This window comes from Ptychodera flava, chromosome 18 (assembly GCF_041260155.1).
Source record: "Ptychodera flava strain L36383 chromosome 18, AS_Pfla_20210202, whole genome shotgun sequence".
Lineage (NCBI taxonomy): Eukaryota > Metazoa > Hemichordata > Enteropneusta > Ptychoderidae > Ptychodera > Ptychodera flava.
In genome coordinates this window covers 694,113-718,521 of record NC_091945.1, presented here as the reverse complement: position 1 = coordinate 718,521, position 24,409 = coordinate 694,113, and the positions used below count along the sequence as shown (strand labels likewise).

The following is a 24,409-nucleotide window of genomic DNA, read 5'->3' as shown; positions in this document are numbered from 1 at the left end:
ATGTTTTGCAACATCCTGTCAACTAATTCCCAGTTGACTCATTTAATGACCTTTAGGATAGTGGCCTACATTGGTTTTATGTTTTTCATCACAATGGAACTCATTCTTGGCCATTGAGTGCCATCTGTATCAAAGTATTTTTATCACAGGACCTGTAATCAAAGTACCCATTAGCAAGCGGGGACTGTGTCATCAACGATGACTTGTTATTTTTTATTTATTTAATCTTTAATTCAGACATAAAAAACGTCCATATAAAAACATAAAAAGAAAAATGACAAGACAACAACAAAAAAACCACTTAATATAAAATATTAATCCAATGGGCTTGTAGTCCATAAAACCGCCTGTCACATGCAACAAGGCTGTTAATCAAAACATTAGTACTATTTTGCAAACGGACTCTAAAATTATGAGCAGCCCGTCTTCGTAAAACAGACAAGCAATTCATTGAATTATCAGCAAAAACTTTTGAGGCACTAGCGTATCTTGAAAAACCAAAATGTCTCCGTAGAGCATTATTATGACAAACAGTAATACTTCGTATAACACCAACATAAAATCGCACCACAGATGATTACCATAAATGTTATTACAGAATGCATTAAAAAGACGAGATTTCACCTCAACAGAGCAATGGTAAAATTTCTAAGAATCATATTAGCTCTGCCACACAGTGCTCTACGTTGCCTTAAGATATCAGTGTCATCACGAAGGTCACGTGTGAAGACATGCCCCAAATAAGTAAACCAAGAGACAAATTCAATTGAAACGTTACACAACTCAATTGATGGAATTACAGAAAGATTGTTTGACGATTTAAAATGAATACATTTTGTGATTTGCGAGAGTTATACCTCATATCATGGTCAGAAGCGTAATTTTCACAAATTTGAATAAGTCTACGAAGTCCTTTAACTGACGGGGCAGCAACAACACATGTCATCAGCATAAGAAAGATTATTCAGCATAACTCCTCCAACTTCGCAACCCACTCCAGCATTAGAAAGTTTTACATTTAAAGCATCAACATAAACATTAAAAAGAAATGGTGAAAGTATTCCACCTTGGCGAACTCCATTACCTACATTAAACGATTGTGACAGTGAATTGACCAACGAATACAAAATTTTTGACAAGAGAACCAATTTGTTAAAAGGCGGATGATATACGTGTGGATAGACCTGTCAATCAATTTCTTGAGAAGGGTCCAATGATTGACTCGATCGAACGCCTTTTCTGCATCGAGAAAGCAAACAAACACAGAGCTACCATTCTGTCTGTAATATCTGATAGTTTCTTTCAATAGAAAGATACACATGTCATTCCATGCGCCTTTTTAAATCCAAATTGATTGTCAGTTGTGTGTAACTTGGTTTCACACTGTTAAGAAGAATGTACTCGAGTATCTTAGAAGACATACAAGTTAATGCTATAGGCGGTAATTGTTCTTATTTGAAAGATCGGCGGTCTTGTCTTTAATTACAGGAACAAGTATCACTTTCGCAAGATTAGCTGGAACATGGCCATGAACAAGTAAAGCAGAGAAACATAGTGCAAGATGCACCTGTAATCTTTTACTGGCAAATTTGAAATGCTCTGCACTAAGGCCATCAGCACCTGGAGACTTCCCAACCGGAAGACGGAGAAAATCTTTTCCATTTCATCTACATTTATGATTAACGAATCAGAGTAGGCCACCGACTTAATTGAATTCATAACATCACATTTGTGTTTGGTATTGTCAACTGAGTTCAAGAGTTGTTTGAAGTGGGTACCCCACATGTCAGCAATTTTCTGATCACCTGTCACATTGTTGACGTTTGTAGGTAGCGGCACTCTTTTGTTATTTAAATCAGCTACAGCAGCCCAGAATTGTCTGTTATCATTTTCAAGGAGAGAGCGAGCCATTCCATTGGCACGATTTCGTTCTTCTTCTTTCCGACATTGTCTAAGGGCATACTTAAATTTCGCACGACATTTACGCATATAATCAAAGACAGGTCCAAAGCGTGGCCTAGAGTTATTATTCCATGCAGCATAAGCTTGCCGAGCTTCAATGTGTGCCTCCTTGACTGAATCATTCCATCCGGGTACAGGATGACAACGAGTGTTTTTCTTACCTGTGAAAACATCACTGCTTGCTCTGCCTAGGGCGTCACAGATATTATCATAATAAGAATTAATTAAATGTTCATGATTTTCACTTTTACAGTCACAGTTTTTGCAATTAATAGCATCAATAGGCACTGTTAAGTTTAGTAAGTAAAACTCAGTACGATCTAAGTATTCGTTAATGCAGTCACCATTTACTGATGACCAGTTAATACCAGTCCAGGACTCCTTAGATCTGTCAATTGTATCATTGACGCTTGTGACTTTGAAAGAGCAATTAAAGGTCAAAGGCAGGTGATCTGAGGAAAAATAGTCATTGAGGATGGACATATTGTTAATTTTCTTGAAAGCTGCTTCAGTACAACGCAGTGATCTAGCCAGGAGGTAGACCCGTGTACGTCACTGATATACGTAAAATTATGCAAATTTGCGCCAAGATGAATAAAATCTGCAATGACGTAATTATTCTGATTACAAAAAGCATCTAGTTCTTGTCCAAATCTTCTACTAGGGTCTGCATTCAGATCCCCTGCGACAAGAACATATGGAGTTTGTGCATCTAGGATGATGGAATCAATTTTACCCAGATATTCACAAAAATCTTCAAAATGATCACTGCAGTCAGTAGGCAAATAAACACAGAGTATAAGACATGGTCCCACTTCAGTTGACAATTCCACACCAATAAAGAGGTATGTCACTAATGAGATTAAACAGAACGCAAATTGTCTCTCAATGCAAAACCTTAGACTGACATACTCTATTATCTATGGGAAAACCATAGACTGACATACTCTACTATCTATGGGAAAACCATAGACTGACATACTCTACTATCTATGGGAAAACCATAGACTGACATACTCTACTATCTATGGGAAAACCATAGACTGACATACTCTACTATCTATGGGAAAACTAAGGTTTGCAAAATGTTAATTACTTAGACTTAAATCGAAACAGGTGTACCACAGCACAGAATGTGTCTCTTTAAAATATTTGTGTTAACTTAACTTTGCTGAACCAAAAATTTAAGAATCAAAATAACCCTAGAACTATGCAAGTCAAATTCTAAAACTGCTCACTGAGTGGTTTCTGTGGATTTCTAACCTCCAAAAATTAATAGAAATTCACTATTGATCACAAGCTGAAGGTCTTGAAAATGAACACTTCAGTACCTTCCTAACCCTAACCCTAACAGCATGCATCTTAACAAGTGGTTTGGTGTTTCTGATTTCTGTCCATTTTCACATTACTGCAGTAAAGTTATGTTGAAATAATTCTGATTGGAAAAAGGGAGGAGCTCAGGGAGACAAACATATGCCATTGCCCTAATGTGGCCAGTTAAGTTTTGCAAGACAGTTTTCTCACTAAAAGACAAGAAATGCCTCCGCTTAACACTCATCTCAGTCACAGATGACAATGCAAATATTCTCTTACATGTTCTAGAAAGTGGCACTTTCAGACGCAAGTTTTCAATTGTCCTAAATATTAACTGGTCAGTCAACAGTTTCAAAATTGTAAATAGCTCTTTGCATGTATCAGCACCAAATGCAGATATCATGTGACCAAAATTTGACGAATCACAACAAGTCTGTTCCAAGAAATTTCTAGCATCCTACAGGGACTTCTTTATGAAGTGGCAGGTGAATTTAGTAGGCACACTTGGTTGAACAGTGGAATGTATGTTTGGCAATGTTGTGTCTTTGGTCTGCTCTTGTTGCACATCTATATTCATTACACTTGGTTGGACAATGGAATATGTGTGTGATTGTGTCCTTAGTCTGGTGCTACGACGTAATATTTATAATTAAGGGGTCGCTGCACCCGACACAGCATATTTTGCTCAAAAATCACTTTTTCGCTATTATTTATTCAATTTTAATCAAGTCGTTAACCCAAGATTAAAGTATTGGTTGGGTTCACAACTCAGCTTGTCAAGCAGTTATAGATTACTTGATACAGAAGTGTTAATTTATGCAAATTATATAAATTACCCCATTTTCTGGCTTCTTTTTCCTCCCAATGTCAAAATTTCTAAAGAATTCAACTCCACTCTGGCTGGGTCAAATTTTCTGAAATTTTCACATTATGTTCTTTAAATGCTACATAACAAAACGACTCTTTTGTTTGGCAATAAAGTTCTTACATTTTGAATGAAAGGCATTTTAATTTTGCTAATCATAATTTTAATCACTTTTTTTGTGCCAGTCTTTCAATCCTTGCCATTTTAGAATGAGGATACATAATGCAAATAAAAGTAGTTTTTTCCTACATGTACTTTTCTTTCAAGTGAAATATTACATTTCAGAAAATGGTGTCATTTTTTATTTATTTTTTATCATTAATACTAAAATTGAGTTTTTTTACCTCAAATATGCACCCAATTCATCCTTTGAGTAAACTACTGCTACCATACTGAACTTTAGAGTGTCTCTGCTTTTATATAGTATGCAGGGGTTTCCTTATCTTCGATGAGAAATATTCCTTTGGAAAAAAAACTGTTGGCAACATGCAGCTCCACCTTAATACACATACTTAGTTTGACAATGGAATATGTGTATGGTTGTGTTCTTAGTCTGGCCATGTCTCATATCTATGTTCATTACATACTCTTTGGTTGGACAGTGGAATGTGTGTATGGTTGTGTCCTCAGTCCGGCCACGTCTCATATCTATGTTCATTACATACACTTGGTTGGACAGTGGAATATGTGTATGGTTGTGTTCTTAGTCTGGCCACGTCTCATATCTATGTTCATTACATACACTCGGTTGGACAGTGGAATATGTGTATGGTTGTGTTCTTAGTCTGGCCACGTCTCATATCTATGTTCATTACATACACTCGGTTGGACAGTGGAATATGTGTATGGTTGTGTTCTTAGTCTGGCCACGTCTCATATCTATGTTCATTACATACACTTGGTTGGACAGTGGAATATGTGTATGGTTGTGTTCTTAGTCTGGCCACGTCTCATATCTATGTTCATTACATACACTTGGTTGGACAGTGGAATATGTGTATGGTTGTGTTCTTAGTCTGGCCACGTCTCATATCTATGTTCATTACATACACTTGGTTGGACAGTGGAATATGTGTATGGTTGTGTTCTTAGTCTGGCCATGTCTCATATCTATGTTCATTACATACACTTGGTTGGACAGTGGAATGTGTGTATGGTTGTGTTTTTATTCTGACCCTACGGCATAATATTTGTATTTAGTACACAAACACTGAGTTGGACATTGGGATGTATGACATTGTGTCCTTAGTCTGGTCCTATTATGCTATATTTGATACACAAACTTGGTTGGACAATGGAATATGTGTATAGTTGTGTCCCTGGTCTGGTCCTATGGCGTAATATTTATATTTAGTACACACACTGACTTTGACGATGGAATGTATAAGGTTGTGTTGTGTCGTTAGTCTGGTCCTATCACATATTATCATAATGTCCAGTAATCAATGTAAAGTTTTCCCAAGTTCTATTTATTCATTTTCGATTTCATCATTACATAATATGCTGAATATTTCTATGAACAAATGCAGAATACAAATCCAAATGGATACTAAGGTCACTCCAGTGAGTGAAGCCAGTGTTCAAATATGGAAAATATACACAAATTTCACTTGGATATGTAGTTCCCAGTTTCCAACCCATCTAAAATGTTGAGCACACGGCAGCAATCACTCAGAATTAAATGATGTATCTGGGTTTTGACTTGGATGTAACAACAATCAGGATGAAGGAGAGGACATCCTTTTTCAATATGTTTGTTTGTTAAACCAAGCCCAGATAAAAGTTTTAACATTTCGCTATGGAGGCACACCACAGATGAAATTATACAACAACAAACCAGTAGAAGTATTCAGATACAAACATTCATATCAGTCAAAGAGAAACTTCCCCAAGAAATCTCATTTGCCTCATTCATACAAAAGAATTTCTCACAAATGATCATGAAATGTTGCATTCAATTTCAGCTTCTTGACATTGGTAACATTTGAAACAAAGACAGTGATTGATTCAGTACATTTTTTTCTGAAACCAAAATCTAAGTAAATACATGTAAAACACTGTAATGTAATGGTGAGGTGATTCAAGCAGGCAGTCTTCATGACATCACTTCCTGTCAACTCTTCTCTGATGTACAACACATGTATGCAAATAGTGGTATCGTGTGACCCAGATAAACTACAATCTTGTAAACTCCTCTTCAGTTTCCAAGCTACAAGGGTAACATCTGTGTTTATTCAATACTGACAGATGCCAGCTACAAGGAGGGTGTATCGAGAAGCAATCTGAAATCAACATATCAGTCATTATTGATGGTCTGATTCTTTAAATGACTGGTTTCACTTCTTTGGCATCATCATCAATATCATTGTCCTCATCTTTAGTTTTTTCTTTATTCCAATCCTTCAGGCCTTCAGGCAATGATGTATCTTCTTCAAAGCTACCAGTGCCTTCAACAAATTGTTCATAGGTTGATTTTTCTGCAAATGGTCTTGGTCCAAGCAGTTCAATCATGTCATCCTTGTTTAGAACTTCTCTTTCTAGAAGACGCAGGGCAACCTGTGAAAGTTACAACCAATTCAACTAGTCAGAACTCAGAGATTTCATGGAACATTCAAAGTTTTATGGGTCATTCAAAGTTTCATGGAACATTCATAGTTTCATGGATCATTCACTTTCATGGAACATTCATAGTTTCATGGAACATTCATAGTTTCATGGATCAGTCAGTTTCATGGATCATTCATAGTTTCAAGTCTATACTGATTACTTGATGATTGTACATGCAAAGTTATCTTTAGCTTGGTTTGGAATACATGACTACATTTTATTGGAAATATTATGAGGTTATTACGAAAATACTGCAAGGGATGCATGGGGACAGTGGTGCAGCATATCGCTCGGCACAAAGGGGATGGCAATGCACGGCGCCAATGTCCAAGCCCATCCTTTGCGGTATCTTTGTGATAACATTATTATTTTACATCTTACATTCCTGACTAGGGCATATCTTTGTGATAACATTATTATTATACATCTAAAATTCCTGACCGGGGCATCAAATTGTCAGAGTAGTGACCGTTTTCATGCAACGTCGACAATTTTTCCTCAAATTTATCGCGCCAGTGTGGAACGCCATCTCGGACGCGCTTCTGCAAGTTCTGGAGTGTGTGCACTACACACATACGTACAGAGTGTGCGCGAGACATGTTCTGGCACTCGTCCAATGGATCTCTTGAAAGCGTTCACCAGTGAACGTTAAGATACAGCCACGGGGAAACAGCCTGGAAACTGTATGTGTTATGGAACGGACGTTCCATATGGCTTTTTCAGCACATGCAAAATTCTATTGTTCTAGATGGTAGATGTATAGTAATGAGTAATATCAAACAAAGTAAGGAGTTTGATACTATCTCATGGTTTTGTTTCCTGGAACAGAAATTGTGGTTTATTTTCCCCCATTTTTGTATGAACAATCACTTTAAAATGTGAGTGATTTTGTTTCATTATCTGGGCTTTCAAAAAATACAAATCTACATATTACTTTACAAAGAATTATTTGTTTGGAAGAGGCTGTTTCTTTACTCAGCACATGAAATTTGGAATGACAGGGCAAACACAGTGCACTTCAAGTACTTACCCTGTCATCATCAATTTTTTACACATAAATTATTTGATATCATGAAAGCTATACTTACATACAGGAAATATAAGAGAGTTTTAATAACATAACTCTTTTAAAATGCAAACTATATTCACTGGAAAAGAAATGATTGGATTAAATCACCTTTTCTGTATCGTCTTTGTGTTGAAGTAGAAGTTTTTCAGTTCTGGTATAGGCAGCAGCAATAATGTCCCTTGCTTCTTTGTCTATAAGACGTGCTGTTTCTTCACTGTATGGTTTCTCTAACACCATCTCTCCTTGCTGGGGCATGTCAAATGATACATTGCCAACCTTTTCACTCATACCAAACTGCACAATCTGAAATTATGGCAAAATATTTAAAGTCAAATGAATTCTATCTCCACAATGGTGCCTTGCATAATATCACGAGGAAAGGTTTACTCTCTGTGTCTGTGTGTCTACATTACATGATGGGTGGAATGAGCAAGTATTAATGAATATTCATGACAAAGACCAAAGAGATACTAAATGCACATTTCTAGATGAGATAATTTTAAAATTCCTTTTTTTCTGTTTTTCGTATTTTTTACTGTCTTCGATGTTTAAAGGGGTTTTGGGAAGATAAGGTGTTTTGGCTTACCAGGTACACTCTTGAACAAATTTGCTGACGAAAAACAGTACTCTCATATAATCTGCCACAAACTACATGCTAGTATATCAACAATATGACTATTCCAATCCTCTGCAAACAAGGTTAATGTAAAAGCACCTCTCATTTGTTATAGAATGACTAAGAATCTAATATGCTACTGTAACAGGCTTGCTATGGTGAAATTTGATATCACTGCTGACTTTAATTGTCAGCAACATTTTGGACAAAAGATTTATAATTTAATTGAGCAATGTAAGGGTTTCATGTATTGATCATGATGAAGTTTTGACTTCCTTTCTCCATTTTCAAATCAAAAATCATCATTTCTCAAATGGTAATCTACTGATGTTATTTTGACAAAACTGATGATATCTTGAACTCTGACCTGGGCATAAGCCGTCTGTGTGACCTTTTTGAGGTCATCTTGTGCTCCAGTTGTTATTCTGTTGAAGAACATCTGTTCAGAAACTCTGCCACCTAGCGTCATACACATCCTATCAAGAAGCTGTTCTTTGCTGTATAAGAATTGTTCCTTAGGAAGGTATTGTGCATAGCCAAGTCCCTTACCACGTGGTATGATTGACACCTGAAACCAAAGAGTATCTGTGATTATCGGTGAATGGATAACAATATTTACACCGACAACTAACCTATGACTAACTGCTTTATCTTCAAGTATTTAAACAGTGTTGAATAAAGTGTTTAGAATCAAGCGTTGACATCAATAAATTCACATGGCAGTCTACATGCATTGATGAACTTTTCTCATGCAACTCCTTTTGTTGCCCATGGCAGGGCAGCACAGCTGTATTCTAAAAGTGGAATTGTACCAGTCTTAAATGGAATTGTACCAGTCTTTAGTTGCCCATGGCAGGACAGCACAGCTGTATTCTCTTAGTGGAATTGTACAAGTCTTAAATGGAATTGTACTAGTCTTCAGTTGACCATGGCAGGGCAGCACAGCTGTATTCTATTAGTGGAATTGTACCAGTCTTTAGTTGCCCATGGCAGGGCACCACAGCTGTATTCTTTGAGTGGAATTGTACCAGTCTTAAATGGAATTGTACCAGTCTTTAGTTGCCCATGGCAGGACAGCACAGCTGTATTCTCTTAGTGGAATTGTACAAGTCTTAAATGGAATTGTACCAGTCTTTAGTTGCCCATGGCAGGCAGCACAGCTGTATTCTATTAGTGGAATTGTACAAGTCTTAAATGGAATTGTACCAGTCTCTAGTTGCCCATGGCAGGGCAGCACAGCTGTATTCTATTAGTGGAATTGTACCAGTCTTAAATGGAATTGTACCAGTCCTTAGTTGCCCATGGCAGGGCAGCACAGCTATATTCTATTTGTGGAATTGTACCAGTCTTAAATGGAATTGTACCAGTCTCTAGTTGCACATGGCAGGGCAGCACAGCTGTATTCTATTAGTGGAATTGCACCAGTCTTTAGTTGCCCATGGCAGGGCAGCACAGCTGTATTCTTTGAGTGGAATTGTACCAGTCTTAAATGGAATTGTACCAGTCTTTAGTTGCACATGGCAGGCAGCACAGCTATATTCTATTAGTGGAATTGTACAAGTCGTAAATGGAATTGCACCAGTTTTAAATGGAATTGTACCAGTCTCTAGTTGCCCATGGCAAGGCAGCACAGCTGTATTCTATTAGTGGAATTGTACCAGTCTTAAATGGAATTGTACCAGTCTTTAGTTGCCCATGGCAGGGTAGCACAGCTGTATTCTATTAGTGGAATTGTACCAGTCTTTAGTTGCCCATGGCAGGGCAGCACAGCTGTATTCTATTAGTGGAATTGTACCAGTCTTAAATGGAATTGTACCAGTCTCTAGTTGCCCATGGCAGGGCAGCACAGCTGTATTCTATTAGTGGAATTGCACCAGTCTTTAGTTGCCCATGGCAGGGCAGCACAGCTGTATTCTATTAGTGGAATTGTACCAGTCTTAAATGGAATTTTACCGGTCTTTAGTCAACATGGTCATCATTTACTTATAAGGATATATACATGATTGTCTCAGCAAGCTATTGTGACCTAGAACATCGAGGACCTTTCCTCTCACTCTGCCAGGTCGTATGTTTACACATAGACTCTCCGTGTATCTCCGAATTTTCCCTCGTTTTTGCAGTTTTTTAACCGTCGGAATATTTTCTGTGTGAGGAGTGCTCCATGATTCGGTAAAGTATGTATGTTAATTACTGAAATGTTGTTGTTTTAAAACTGTGAACGGCCAAATTAACGAGGACAGCGTTCAGCTTTGTGTAAATGCATGTCTACCCACGGTCCCTCCACAAGGGACCGTGGTCTACCTTACCGCTTCTGACTCCATCAACCGATGGATAGTCCCGATTTATCGCGAAGTTTCTCCTGACAGCGAAAGTCAGTGTTACAAATGTATTTTCTAGTACTTTGCGGATGTAAACATGTGTAGCTTATCCGAACTTTGGTGTTTCTTTAGGCTAAAACAGTGCCAAAATGTTAGAGGTCGTGTATTTGAGCTCCGATGGAGTAGTCATTTTTTGTGTTCCCTAATTTCCGTCAAATGTTGCGTGACAGATGAAATAAAGGTCAGATTTTCGTTTCGCAGGACTGGGGAAGTGTAAACCTGTCTAACTTGTAAATGTTTGTTGTTATCGGAGATTTGTATGGTAGGGAATGTAAACTTATATTGTCGATATCTAGCAAGAGTTTTCTGTAGCGTCTATGGCTAAATGTACACTGTTTTTATCGTCTGGTTTTTTCCCGTTGGCTTCGGCTTGAATCCAAAATGTGAGCTTCATCGTTACCAGAACATTCACCATGACTAGAATCAAAAAATACCGTCAAGGACAGTGTGCTCACATTCGTTTGAATTGGTCCATTCGAGAAATATTTAAACCAGGAAAAACAAGAATGACAAAAGCAAATAAGGTCTCCAACTTAGGTACTGGAGGTCATCTTTAGGAACATGCATATCAACTTCTATAGCAATGGGACAAGCAGATCCTAAATACATAAGCAAATGTCAACAACAAAAAATAGACAGAGAAGGTTTGATAAAAAGAAAAGGTGGGAGTGGGTAAAAAATGTACAAGGGATCTGGTAAAAGGCAATGCTACCATATCAATCTTCTAGACCTTACCCCCTCCTGAATATCAAATGTTCCATCCCTTGGTATTACATAACGCCAGGAAATGTATTTACAACCTTGGGGAGTTTTTAATTAATGCGATGAGTGTTATCATTCTAATGTAAACAGCACTTAAGTTAGTTACAGATGGTGAAATGCCTTCCACTGTGGGCAGTGATTACAACATCTGGAATTATCCTGGATCCAAATTGAATTATCCCGGATCCAAATTTCTCATCAGTTCTTGTATGTCTTACATAGAAAAGTTGCAAAAATTGGTCCGCAATGAAAAAATCACCTCAGCTTTGTTTTCTGGATCAAATTTTCCTACACTTTGATACCCAATATGACAAAATTATGTTCACAGTCTTCAAAACTGTCTCACAACATATCCTGGGTTGTTGTAGGTCATTTAAGGTCACAAACTGAGAAAATTACCTAAAATATACAAATTTGGGGGTTTCCCAACACTTTGAGCAGAAAATTTATCTAATAACATCCCTCGGGACTTTATACCAAATTACAAAGCTATCAAACAAGTAATTTTGAGAACAAGTTTTTTTGGACCAAAAATGACAATATTGTCTTACAAATACAAATTTGTATATTTCAGGACAATTTCCACATATCTAACTATTGTCATCTCTGTACGTCTGTGTACCAAATATAAAAGCTGTCTGTCCAGGGGTTTTAAAAAGAAAATACTGTTTGAGATTTTTTGACCAAAAATGACAAAATTGCTCCAAAATAGTAATTTTCCCAATTTTGTCATAATTTCAACAAATTAGAAGAGTAACACCCTTGCAAAGATCCAACCCAAATTTGAGAGCGATTGGGCTGGCGGTTTCAGAGAAGAAGAATTTTACTGAAAATGAGAAAAATCACCAAAAATTCAGCAAAATACAAAATTCAGGAGAACTTCACAATATTCATAAAACTGTATAAGGTTCACCTAAGGTACTTGCACACAAATTTTCAAAGCAATCAAAACAGCGGTTCTCGAGATATTAATTCTTGACCATTTTCACCTTTTGTAAGCTCATTTGCATAATTTTGGCAATGCAGACTTCATTTGAACAAAATCCCATCTATAGCCCAGGATGCATCAACACACCAAATACCAAGCTGAAATGTGCAGCGGTTTGCGTGTTTTTGATGTTGACGGACATACTGTACATACATACATACATACATACACACATACATACAGACGCCATCGACTTCAGCCTATACGATAAACTCACATTGGTATAACCAAATGTGAGCTAAAAACCCTCAAAATTCTCTGTATCATTACTCGGAACGTGCCATATGCAAGAGCAAAGTGTACATATTCAGAACGTCAGTGTGATTGTTAATGAGATTCAGTGTTAAGTACGAAGTATTGTTGTCGGGGACCGCTTGGCAAATAAACTTTAATGTATTCCAAGATAGATCGCACAAAGAAACCTCAGCAGTTGCCTGTCCCGTTTTTCTCGAGAGTCTATGGTTTACACAGAAATAGTGAACTCACAAAAAATAATATTTTTTTTGTGATAATCTTATGAACAATGCCTTTCCTTGTAGCTTTACATTTAACTACCATCAGTTTACATGCAAGTAATTTTCCAAACAGATGACTAAAATTAATAATCATTTCAAACACCATCCATCAACTACACATAATAATATTGACATTGAAGATTATTAGAGAATCTGATAAGTGTTTAAATGTTAGAAACACTGTTCTATATCATTGGTATACCTTGAGCAGAGGGTCAGCATGTTCCAAGAACCAACCAGCCACTGCATGTCCTGCCTCGTGGTAAGCAACAGTTTTCTTCTCTTCAGGTTGTAACACTTGTGTTTTTTTCTCCAAACCTGACAGAGAAAAGTAATACCTTACTTGTGTAAACTTTAGATGTACTTTTAATACACCAGGATGAGGTCTTTCTAAAGTTGTAGAGTTCGATGAGTCTTTGCTACCAGTATCATCCCTGGATAAGTTTCCATTGTGAAGGAAGAATTCAAACTGTTGTCATTGACATGTGTGATGTCACAGCAGTGTACAAAACTCTTACATATGTAATTGTACTATTGTTGTACAATCATAGGCAGTAGTGCTACTCTACTGTCTATGGTACAATAGATATCGATGTTGTACAACCATGGGCAGTAGTGCTACTCTACTGTCTATGGTACAATAGATATCAATGTTGTACAACCATAGGCAGTAGTCCCCCTCACTGTCTATGGTACAATAGATATCAATGTTGTACAACCATAGGCAGTAGTGCTACTCTACTGTCTATGGTACGAGCTATGTGAGAGGTCAGAAATTGATAGTCTGCGCCCCAATCTGCGCTAGCGCATTTCAATCTGCGCTATCAATCTGCGCTCCCATTCTGCGCTATCAATCTGCGCTCCCATTCTGCGCTCTCGAACTCTCAGGGTACAGATCATGTAGTGATTAGAATTCAAAGAATATCCAAGGTAAAAGGGACAACATATTACATTATTGTTTTGAAAACTTGTATTTTTGTCCATTCCTTTTTCCCGAACGACTTTGCTCAAACTGACTATAGTTAACTTAGTGGTAGATGGTTTGTTGCGTTATAAGCTTATGTTTCCGCACAGTAGGTCAACCTAATGTCTCCAAATAAAAGTGCATTGGTGAATGGAAGTGTTTTCACTGGCTAACTTCTTTTTCTCACTAAATGTGCTTTACCTCATTCAAAAAAGATCGGGCTGAACAGTTTCCGAGTTTGCCGAATCGGCACAACATCTTGCTGAGACACGCGAAGACCGAATTTGACTGTCGTGTCTGTTTTCAAAAATATCTTCGCACGGACGTACGCATGAACTGTGTTCAGAAAGGTAGAACACTGCGGGACTAAACTGTGGTCACTGAAAAGCTAGAATTGTCATTGTGGAACAAAAAACTAAATTAGGCCTAAATGTCATCGTTGACGTGTCATTATGTTGAAAATCTAGTTCCAAAAATGACTAATAAGTCACCAAAGTATCGGGAAAGTCAACTGCACAACCTAACCGATCGGGTATTTCCACATGAAGGAGCGACTTTGCACAATTTTTAAATATTGGTTATTTACTGTCCACTATCGAAGTTTGACGTCCAATATATTTCTGTTATAGTTAGATATATATTTCTGTTATAGATAACAGACTTGGAATATATGTTGAGTCCCATATCAATACTAGACGTCACCACAACGAGGTACCTTGTATCTGGGCACGCTGGGTCTGCGTAATCGTCGATTATCAGATTTTTATCGGCGATGTTGGGACTCTAATACCGAGACTACACTTGTCAAATCGCTGGTAATTCTATCCAATAAATATCAGAGATTTCACCAATGAATAGATCTGGCTCAACCCGGCGTTGTCAGTCTAACTTTGATACAAGCACTGTACGAAAAGTCACATTTGTCATATGCTTTACCTGGGTGATACGAGACTTGTCAAAACGCAGGTAAGTATATCCAATGTAGGTGCTACCGAAGATTTCACCACCTCATTGATCTGGTTCAGCCCGACGTCGTCAGTCTGATTTTATTTACAATACTAGACAATACTAAAGACTTGTCAAATCACGGGTAAATATCCGATATATTGGAGATTTCCCCTCTCCTCATATCTGACTTAATATCCGATATCACATAAAAGTGCAATGTCGCTGTATCCTAGTGTCTACTGTCTATACCATTGATCATGACGTCGTGCCTTGTAAGATATGATTCTAGGTTTCGATGGATTAAAGCATATACTGCTGCATATGCGGCTTTGTTTGACCAGGAAACATGACGAGATACGACAGTTCTAAATTACTCTTCTGTTTTTAGCTCCATGGTATTACGAATCATCGTCTTTCCACAGTTTGTGGAGGACAGTGTCAAAAGTTATGACAGAGGGACCGTGATACAAAGCGTAAAAGTTCTTAGAAACTCATGTCGATGCGATTTGCAATGATGACCAGATGCTTTTACAGACCCAGCAAGCTAAAGAACTAAATTCGGGACTATCTCTATCAGTTTTAGGCTACTGATCTTCAGAGCAACAAGCGTTCGTAGCCAAATAAAGAACGTCAAAAAATGTTGGGATAGACGTTAGTCGACGTAGTCTTCTCGTGAACGTCCTTGAACCAGAACCGCGACCTTTATTTTTGATGCGTTGCGTTGTGAAAGGATTCATATACGTATCGAAATATACATATTCACGTGACTGAACTAGTTTCGTGGTTGGTACAATTTAGCTACTCGAGGTTTTGGGGGTCAAAGATAAGCATTACGTAAATGATTCCATTTTGTGGAGATGGTGAAACATCACCTGCTGTACGTTCTGTTCTGAATAAAACCGCCGGTTTCCATGGTGACCATGCGACGTCTGGGCTGTTGCCCGATTTTCCCATCGGGTTTCTAATACATGTAGTAACTGACTCTCTTGCTCCATTGCTAGTATTGTTGAAAAAGGGGATCAGATGTACGAATGTACGAATCTCTCTTTTATAAAATCCTTCTTGACAAAGACTATACCAGCTTTTTTCTTGTATGTACGTTTCACTTCGCAAACGGGCTCAATTTGAAAATTAAAAGCTAAACACCAAGGGTGTAAAACATTTTACTGGGCACTCTACCAGCGGTAGCGAAGACAAATTACACGGCGTCCTTGTATGATTGCCTCGTTACGTCGTGTGCACTGTTGACAGTACAGTGGTCATGACTTTCTCTACCGCGAGTTCCACATATTGACCATTTATATGTAATATTTCACGCAGGAACCTGTCTGAAGGGGCCTCGTACACTTCAGCGAGATTTTTCCAATCATAACTTAGTCAAAGGAGGTCTTTTTAAACCTCCATGTTTCGATCAAGTTTGCCTTCAAGTTGCTCTCTATTTTCGAATTGAACGTGCCCTGTCGCACAACCGTTTTCCTTGCTATAAAGTTGTAGCTAATATTGGTAAAAAGATGTCGAGTGCAACCGCCCAAAACGCAGTCATGTTTTGGCTAGAGTTGGCTATTTCGTCTTCACATCTGTGGAAAAGTTTGCAGTAATCTCGAACGAATCTATTTAGTTTGCACCACTCAAATTAACTATTTTATTGGTTTAGCTACTGTAATAGTGATAGTTGGGTTGAAAATGAGCTGATAGAGATGCTCAGCTTGTGAAATTATTGAGAAATCACAGGGACATGCTCGTGAGGGATTGTGACCAGAGAAAGATTTACGGACTGACCATTGTTTACAAGAGCGGAACTTCAATCGCAATTTTTGTGCTTGTTAGTTCAATCGTTCCGTATTAACATGGTTTCAACAATCGAAAGAGAAGGAGTACATACATTTATGAGAGAGCGTGTGTCTATGGAATTATAGTACGTAATTTATTATCTTTGCAGACGTGACACCACCTTGCCTTGATTATATCAGGACAGGTTGACGCGGTGACAAGGGAGTACATTGTCGTTTCTGACCTCCTCGCATGATATAAACATAAAGCTAGAACGGATGTCATAATTTGTTGATCAATGCCATCTACGATCATACATGAAAACAAGGGAGCAGCATTGAAAGTGCCACAAATGTTATGCAGTTTTAGTCGTGGGTCGTCCTTGTGGACGATTGAAAAAACTATTTACAGTTCGAACCAACCACTGAAGTTGAAATGACTGGTAGAAATCAGAGCGTTCCAAGTTTACAGGCATGCACTTCTTGCAGGCTTACACTGATTAGCGGAACGGAATGAGCGGAACGGAACGGAATAGCTACACCAAAAAGAAAAATAGTTTCTCTTTAATTACTTAGAGTCCATTTTTTTTCGTTCATTGAAGTTTGGAGCGGAACAGCATGGAATTTCGGATCTAAAACAGAAATTTGGATTTAAATAAAATATCATTTTTCAACCCTTAAAGTAATGCATCTGTTTTTCGAAGTTTCTCTTGCCGTGATGAAAATCGTGAGTAAGACTACTAATAAGAATTTTATTCCATAGAAACACACTTCGGGAGCTGTGGTAGAACAAGTACAATAAATCAAACATTACACATATAATTAGGCAAGACTGCTCCCGAGACTGCTGCTTGGAATGAATAAGACTACTGGACTGAAGCTATAATTCAAATCTGAAACTACACCTTAATCCAAACCTCACCCTGGATATCGCATCTGCTGGAGGATGCCATGGCTACCATGAGGCATGTGAGGTGGCGCACAGGCGTTCTGTTGAGTGGGTAGTTTTTAAAAATGTAGTTTTGCTACGTTCCGACGTTAAGGCTACGGAAGAGAACGTCCGAACGTAGCATAAACTACACTTTTACAAACTACGTATACCCACACAACAGAACGTCTGTGAGGTGGCGGTCTGTGTAATATTTCACCTCGATGGCATGGCGCCTAATTTACATTTGGCGCGGAGGTGAAAAAAAGAGGGAGGCGGTGACGGATCGCAACTTTACATTGCAACTGCATTGCTGATTGTGTGTTCATTGGCGCGGATGCCACTTCTTTCTCGTTTTTTGTTGCCGAGGGTCTGCAGACTTACGGGAGCACCAGTTGATTTGGGGGGATTGTGAAAATGGAGGTGTAGACAAATTTTTTTTCACCCATTATGACAGCATTTTTTTCAAAAGCTTGCTCGCGCAACAAATTATTTTCTGCACAACTGAAGGCAATGCAATATATTTCATTTGTTCTCAAAATGAAGTGCACGTGCATATGTTTTGCATGTCAAAGTTCATTCATGCAACCTGTAATCTTTATTGCAGAATTTTGCATATCTAACCCCTTCCCACGTTAGAATTTTTTTAAATATCCAGATCTCAAAGATCAAAATACTAAGGTCGGTTCTACACATTCATTTTTGGTAATTCCAGCACCTCGCATCACATTTTTTGCCTTCCTCTCAGGGAAGTTTTAACATTTCTTTTCTCACTTTGGGGTTTTGCAGAAAATTATTTTATCATTCGCCAGGGGGGGGGGGGGTGACAATGTTCCCCTTCCCGAATCATCCAGCCCCTCCTTCAGAAATCAAATGATCCACCCCTTAGCATGCTCGGTAAAAAACGTGGGGCTGAAATCGATCTATCGAATGACCAAACAACTAGGTCGAAGGACATCAGTAATACATACAAAAGGCATCGCTTATACTTACACACACAGTCGATCAACGCGTTAACATGAAACTACGGCCATTTTGCAATTTAAGTCATTCTTTTGTGATCAGTTTTTGAAGGCAGGTAGTGTTTACACCCCTAATTGTCGTTGTATGCCGTACACATGCAATTATTGTTTGAAAAGTATGTTGAGCTATTGTGATCGTACAAAACAGAGTGCAAAACTACATGTTGGCCATAGACACGCCCTCTTTTGGGTTGACCACCCCTCCACACTATAATACTGCCCTCTATAAGGCGTGATTCTCGGGCTACGGGTTAAATTTAAATTTAGATGTAGCTTCAAATTGAAATTACAGCCTCGTTTCCTATGGTATTTGATTTGACATAAGTTTCATTTTGGAAACTTCAAAAATTAAGGTGCCTTACTTGTAGAGTTGAATAAATGATATATTTTATTTAAATCAAAATGTCTCTCTTAATTCCATTCTTTTCCGCTCAAAAATTCTGTGGGCGAAAAATGGACTCTAATTAAGAGAAACTAATTTGTTATTTGGTGTGGCTATTCCGTTCCGTTCCGTTCCGTTCCGCTCATTCCGTTCCGCAAATTAGTGTAAGCCCTTCTTGCATGATAGGACTACATGTAAATCGCCTTCCTGTTATCAAGTGCAAATCTTGAAAAATCGAAAACATCTCGAGAAAATATATCATTGTTTTTACTTGTCTTCTGCGATGTGTTATGGCATCAACTTACCTAATCGTCACCGTCATAGTATCAGTTTCGTCGACATCACTCTCTCAGATCAGTGATGTCATCTTTATTTGAGAAATTCATTAAATCATCAATCGGAGTCAAACTCACAACGTCAGCACTCAGTCAGAGAAACAATATTTATAGTGACAGGCCAGGCATTGTATTGCGTTATGTGAAACAGAAAGACATGATTTACATTTCCCTTTACGATTTTCGTGATTTTAGGCACAATTACTGTGAATTACTTTGGCAAGTTTACTCCCAACCTACCTTCCTGATCAGTACATAGCCAGATAGCCATTGTGTCACGTCATCTACAGGTCACCGGCCGCACACGCGTGTATTCAGCTAGCTTGACGTCAATTGACGTAGACTTGTCAATCATCATTACGGACATTGCGAACAGGTTAACGTCAGAATTGTCGGGCTCAAACGTTTCTCTGAACATGAACAGAAATGCTCAATATCGACAGAGAAATCGTAAAAAAGGTTTAAATAGTGACGGAACCCCAAACCAAAAGTTTGTATCCACTTGCGCTTCCGTAGGCCATCCTACAAACTTCTTCAATCAATGTCGCAAGGTTGCTGCAGTGGCTGGTAGCAAGCCCTGCCACTCCCTTTTACTACGTGTACTTGATCATTTCTCAACCTTTTTATATGAGAAAGAAAATTCATCGAATGTCTTCTTCATAGCCCTAAGGATCCATGAGACTATAACTGTATGTCGCGCTTGATTCGGAATTGCATTCGATCTTACAACCAGTCTTCCTGACAGTCGGTATGGTGTACAAGTGTCGGTATGGTGTACAAAAATACAAATCTATTTCAACACTAAACCATGCCATGTCTTATTATCTTGCGGGCAGCTATATCGCGGCAGTGTCACAAATGCCACCGTAATGACTAAAATCAAAACATTCATGGCTCGAGAGCGCAGAATGGGAGCGCAGATCAATAGCGCAGATTGAAATGCGCTAGCGCAGATTGGGGGCGCAGACTGTCGATTTCTGATCCCCCACATACCTGATGGTACAATAGATATCAATGTTGTACAACCATAGGCAGTAGTCCCCCTCACTGTCTATGGTACAATAGATATCAATGTTGTACAACCATAGGCAGTAGTCCCCACTGTCTATGGTACAATAGATATCAATGTTGTACAACCATAGGCAGTAGTCCCCCTCACTGTCTATGGTACAATAGATATCAATGTTGTACAACCATAGGCAGTAGTGCTACTCTACTGTCTATGGTACAATAGATATCAATGTTGTACAACCATAGGCAGTAGTGCTACTCTACTGTCTATGGTACAATAGATATCATGTTGTACAACCATAGGCAGTAGTCCCCCACTGTCTATGGTACAACAGATATCAATGTTGTACAACCATAGGCAGTAGTGCTACTCTACTGTCTATGGTACAATAGATATCAATGTTGTACAACCAAAGGCAGTAGTCCCCCTCACTGTCTATGGTACAATAGATATCAATGTTGTACAACCATAGGCAGTAGTCCCCCTCTACTGTCTATGGTACAATAGATATCAATGTTGTACAACCATAGGCAGTAGTGCTACTCTACTGTCTATGGTACAATATATATCAATGTTGTACAACCATAGGCAGTAGTCCCCACTGTCTATGGTACAATAGATATCAATGTTGTACAACCATAGGCAGTAGTGCTACTCTACTGTCTATGGTACAATATATATCAATGTTGTACAACCATAGGCAGTAGTTCCCCACTGTCTATGGTACAATAGATATTGATGTTGTACAACCATAGGCAGTAGTGCTACTCTACTGTCTATGGTACAATATATATCAATGTTGTACACCATAGGCAGTAGTCCCCCACTGTCTATGGTACTATATATGGAGTCAAATGACAAGAGCTAACTTTGCAGCTAACTCTAACATAAATTATCAAATCTTGTTCTGCATGATAGAAACAGCAAATAATCCTTATATTGATATTTCCATTTCCATCATTTCAACTTGAGTCATCAGTTTTACTGATCACAGCCATGTGACAGTGCTTTATTCAATCAGAGTTTCCTACCAGGGTGTCTTCAGTCAAAAGAACCATCACTCTAGCTTCATAACTAATCTTCTGGTCAACTTACCTGCAATAACTCTCTCTATAGCTTGTTCAAAGTGTGTAAGTTTTATTGAATCATTAAGATGTCTAGCTGCAATCAATGCAGCTTCATTACAAACATTTGCTACATCAGCACCTGTCAATAAATGCAAACCATTACATGATAGCTTATTAGACACTGTTCATCTAACTGCATATATAATGGCATGATCTTTGATCAATAAAAAGTACAAAAATTCAAAAGCATTAAAAATGTCATCAAATTATTTGTGAAATAATACCCAATAGGGGTCTATGTTTGATAAATGCATAACGACTTTTTTATTTATGAACTGTAGGAATCACTAATTTTCACAATTAATTGACTAATGCAAGCAGTAACGAAATCACTATACATCAATTATGAAATCAAAAACTAATGGAAAATATAGTTGTAAAAGAACTCAACTAACACTGCTCAAATGTTACACTGCTTACAGTTGAAGTGATACAATGCCTACAGTTCAAGTGTTACACTGCCTCAGTTCAAGTGTTACACTGCCTACAGTTGAAGTGTTACACTGCCTACAGTTGAAGTGTTACACTGCCTACAGTTCAAGTGTTACACTGCCTACAGTTCAAGTGTTACACTGCCTACAGTTCAAGTGTTACACTGCCTACAGTTCAAGTGTTACACTGCCCACCGTTCAAGTGTTACACTGCCTACAGTTCAAGTGTTACACTGCCTCAGTTCAAGTGTTACACTGCCTACAGTTCAAGTGTTACACTGCCCACCGTTCAAGTGTTACACTGCCTAACAGTTGAAGTGTTACACTGCCTACAGTTCAAGTGTTACACTGCCTCAGTTCAAGTGTTACACTGCCTACAGTTGAAGTGTTACACTGCCCACCGTTCAAGTGTTACACTGCCTACAGTTCAAGTGTTACACTGCCTACAGTTCAAGTGTTACACTGCCTACAGTTCAAGTGTTACACTGCCTACAGTTCAAGTGTTACACTGCCCACCGTTCAAGTGTTACACTGCCTACGTTCATGTGTTACACTGCCTACAGTTCAAGTGTTACACTGCCTACAGTTCAAGTGTTACACTGCCTACAGTTCAAGTGTTACACTGCCCACCGTTCAAGTGTTACACTGCCTACAGTTCAAGTGTTACACTGCCTACAGTTCATGTGTTACACTGCCTACAGTTCAAGTGTTACACTGCCTACAGTTCATGTGTTACACTGCCTACAGTTCAAGTGTTACACTGCCTACAGTTCAAGTGTTACACTGCCTACAGTTCAAGTGTTACACTGCCTACAGTTCAAGTGTTACACTGCCTACAGTTCAAGTGTTACACTGCCTACAGTTCAAGTGTTACACTGCCTACAGTTCAAGTGTTACACTGCCTACAGTTCAAGTGTTACACTGCCCACCGTTCAAGTGTTACACTGCCTACAGTTCAAGTGTTACACTGCCTACAGTTCAAGTGTTACACTGCCTACAGTTCAAGTGTTACACTGCCTACAGTTCAAGTGTTACACTGCCCACCGTTCAAGTGTTACACTGCCTACAGTTCATGTGTTACACTGCCTACAGTTCAAGTGTTACACTGCCTACAGTTCAAGTGTTACACTGCCCACCGTTCAAGTGTTAACACTGCCTACAGTTCAAGTGTTACACTGCCTACAGTTCATGTGTTACACTGCCTACAGTTGAAGTGTTACACTGCCTACAGTTCAAGTGTTACACTGCCTACAGTTCAAGTGTTACACTGCCTACAGTTCAAGTGTTACCCTGCCTACAGTTCAAGTGTTACACTGCCTACAGTTCAAGTGTTACACTGCTTACAGTTGAAGTGATACAACGCTGTAAAGCAAATGCAATGAAGTACATATGAAAAACACTAAAATAAACAAACCTGTAAATCCTGGAGTAAGTGCTGCTAAATTCCTGGCAAGATCATCTTTCTTCAGAAGTGTTTTCAATGGTTTAAGATGAACCTTAAAAATGGACGCTCTGCAAAAACATGTGACAATACATCTAACTTTTGATATCTTATAAGTGCCTTCAATCAACTTTGATGTTCCATTTGAGTGACTGTATTGCTATCACAAATACTCACTGCTCAAGATTGTTGTCTGTAACTTAAACCTTGACACCTATTGTCAAATCTAGAGGTCTAACTTAGCAGCGGAAAACAATAGAATTGGGTTTAACCATAACTATAGAAAGACTGGTTAAAGGTAACACTCTCTCTATTCTTGTAAGGTGCCTATCACAAATATTCCTTTTTGTATCGATCACTTTACATTTCCTGTTTCTTCTATATTTGTTTCAGATTTATGACCAGTTCATAGATGTTAGATGTCATAGATGTTCATAGCAGTAGCATGCCTACATTTAGTTCATCTCAACTTTGCCACTCTTTTGTCTCCGTCTACTTTCAGACACTTTACCATCTTCTTAATCTGTCTCTGTGTTCAAACTGGCATTTCCTTACTTTTTAATAAAAGTCTATGATCGTAGAGGCCTTTTTCAATAAATTACTTTGATGAACTAGACCATAGAGGCACCTAGATGTCGGTTATCTTGTTGACAAAACATGATCATACTGAAGACACGATTTCAACTCACCTTCCCTTGATGTCTGGAGATCCAATGTGTATCTGTCTGTCAAATCTACCTGGTCTGAGTAGAGCTGGATCCAGAATGTCAGGTCTGTTGGTTCCAGCCAGTACTACTACATTGGTGGTTGTGTTGAAACCTGTACATTGATATTACAAACACTAAATGTACTACTTTGTACTTGAAATAAGTAAGTGTATGTTTATTTGAGATGATAAAGGTAGCAATATCACAGCAGTTTTGCTCACATCTTTTAATACACACTTTATGTACAAGCACCAAGATAACTTTTCA

General features: G+C 38.4%; 1 protein-coding gene across 1 annotated transcript in view; it reads right to left on the bottom strand.

Moving 5' to 3' along the window:
• Window positions 1–5,589: 5,589 nt before the first annotated feature.
• Window positions 5,590–24,409, bottom strand: part of LOC139117949 (mitochondrial inner membrane m-AAA protease component AFG3L2-like) — a 43,234-nt gene continuing 24,414 nt past the window's right edge. Inside the window, exons 10-16 of the mRNA XM_070681197.1 lie at window positions 24,125–24,254; window positions 23,409–23,506; window positions 21,532–21,642; window positions 13,279–13,394; window positions 8,801–9,001; window positions 7,926–8,120; window positions 5,590–6,697 (exon numbers count right to left, since the gene is read on the bottom strand). Of these exons, the coding sequence (XP_070537298.1) occupies window positions 6,464–6,697; window positions 7,926–8,120; window positions 8,801–9,001; window positions 13,279–13,394; window positions 21,532–21,642; window positions 23,409–23,506; window positions 24,125–24,254 (1,085 nt within the window). The 3' untranslated portion in view covers window positions 5,590–6,463. The remainder of the gene's footprint in view (window positions 6,698–7,925; window positions 8,121–8,800; window positions 9,002–13,278; window positions 13,395–21,531; window positions 21,643–23,408; window positions 23,507–24,124; window positions 24,255–24,409) is intronic.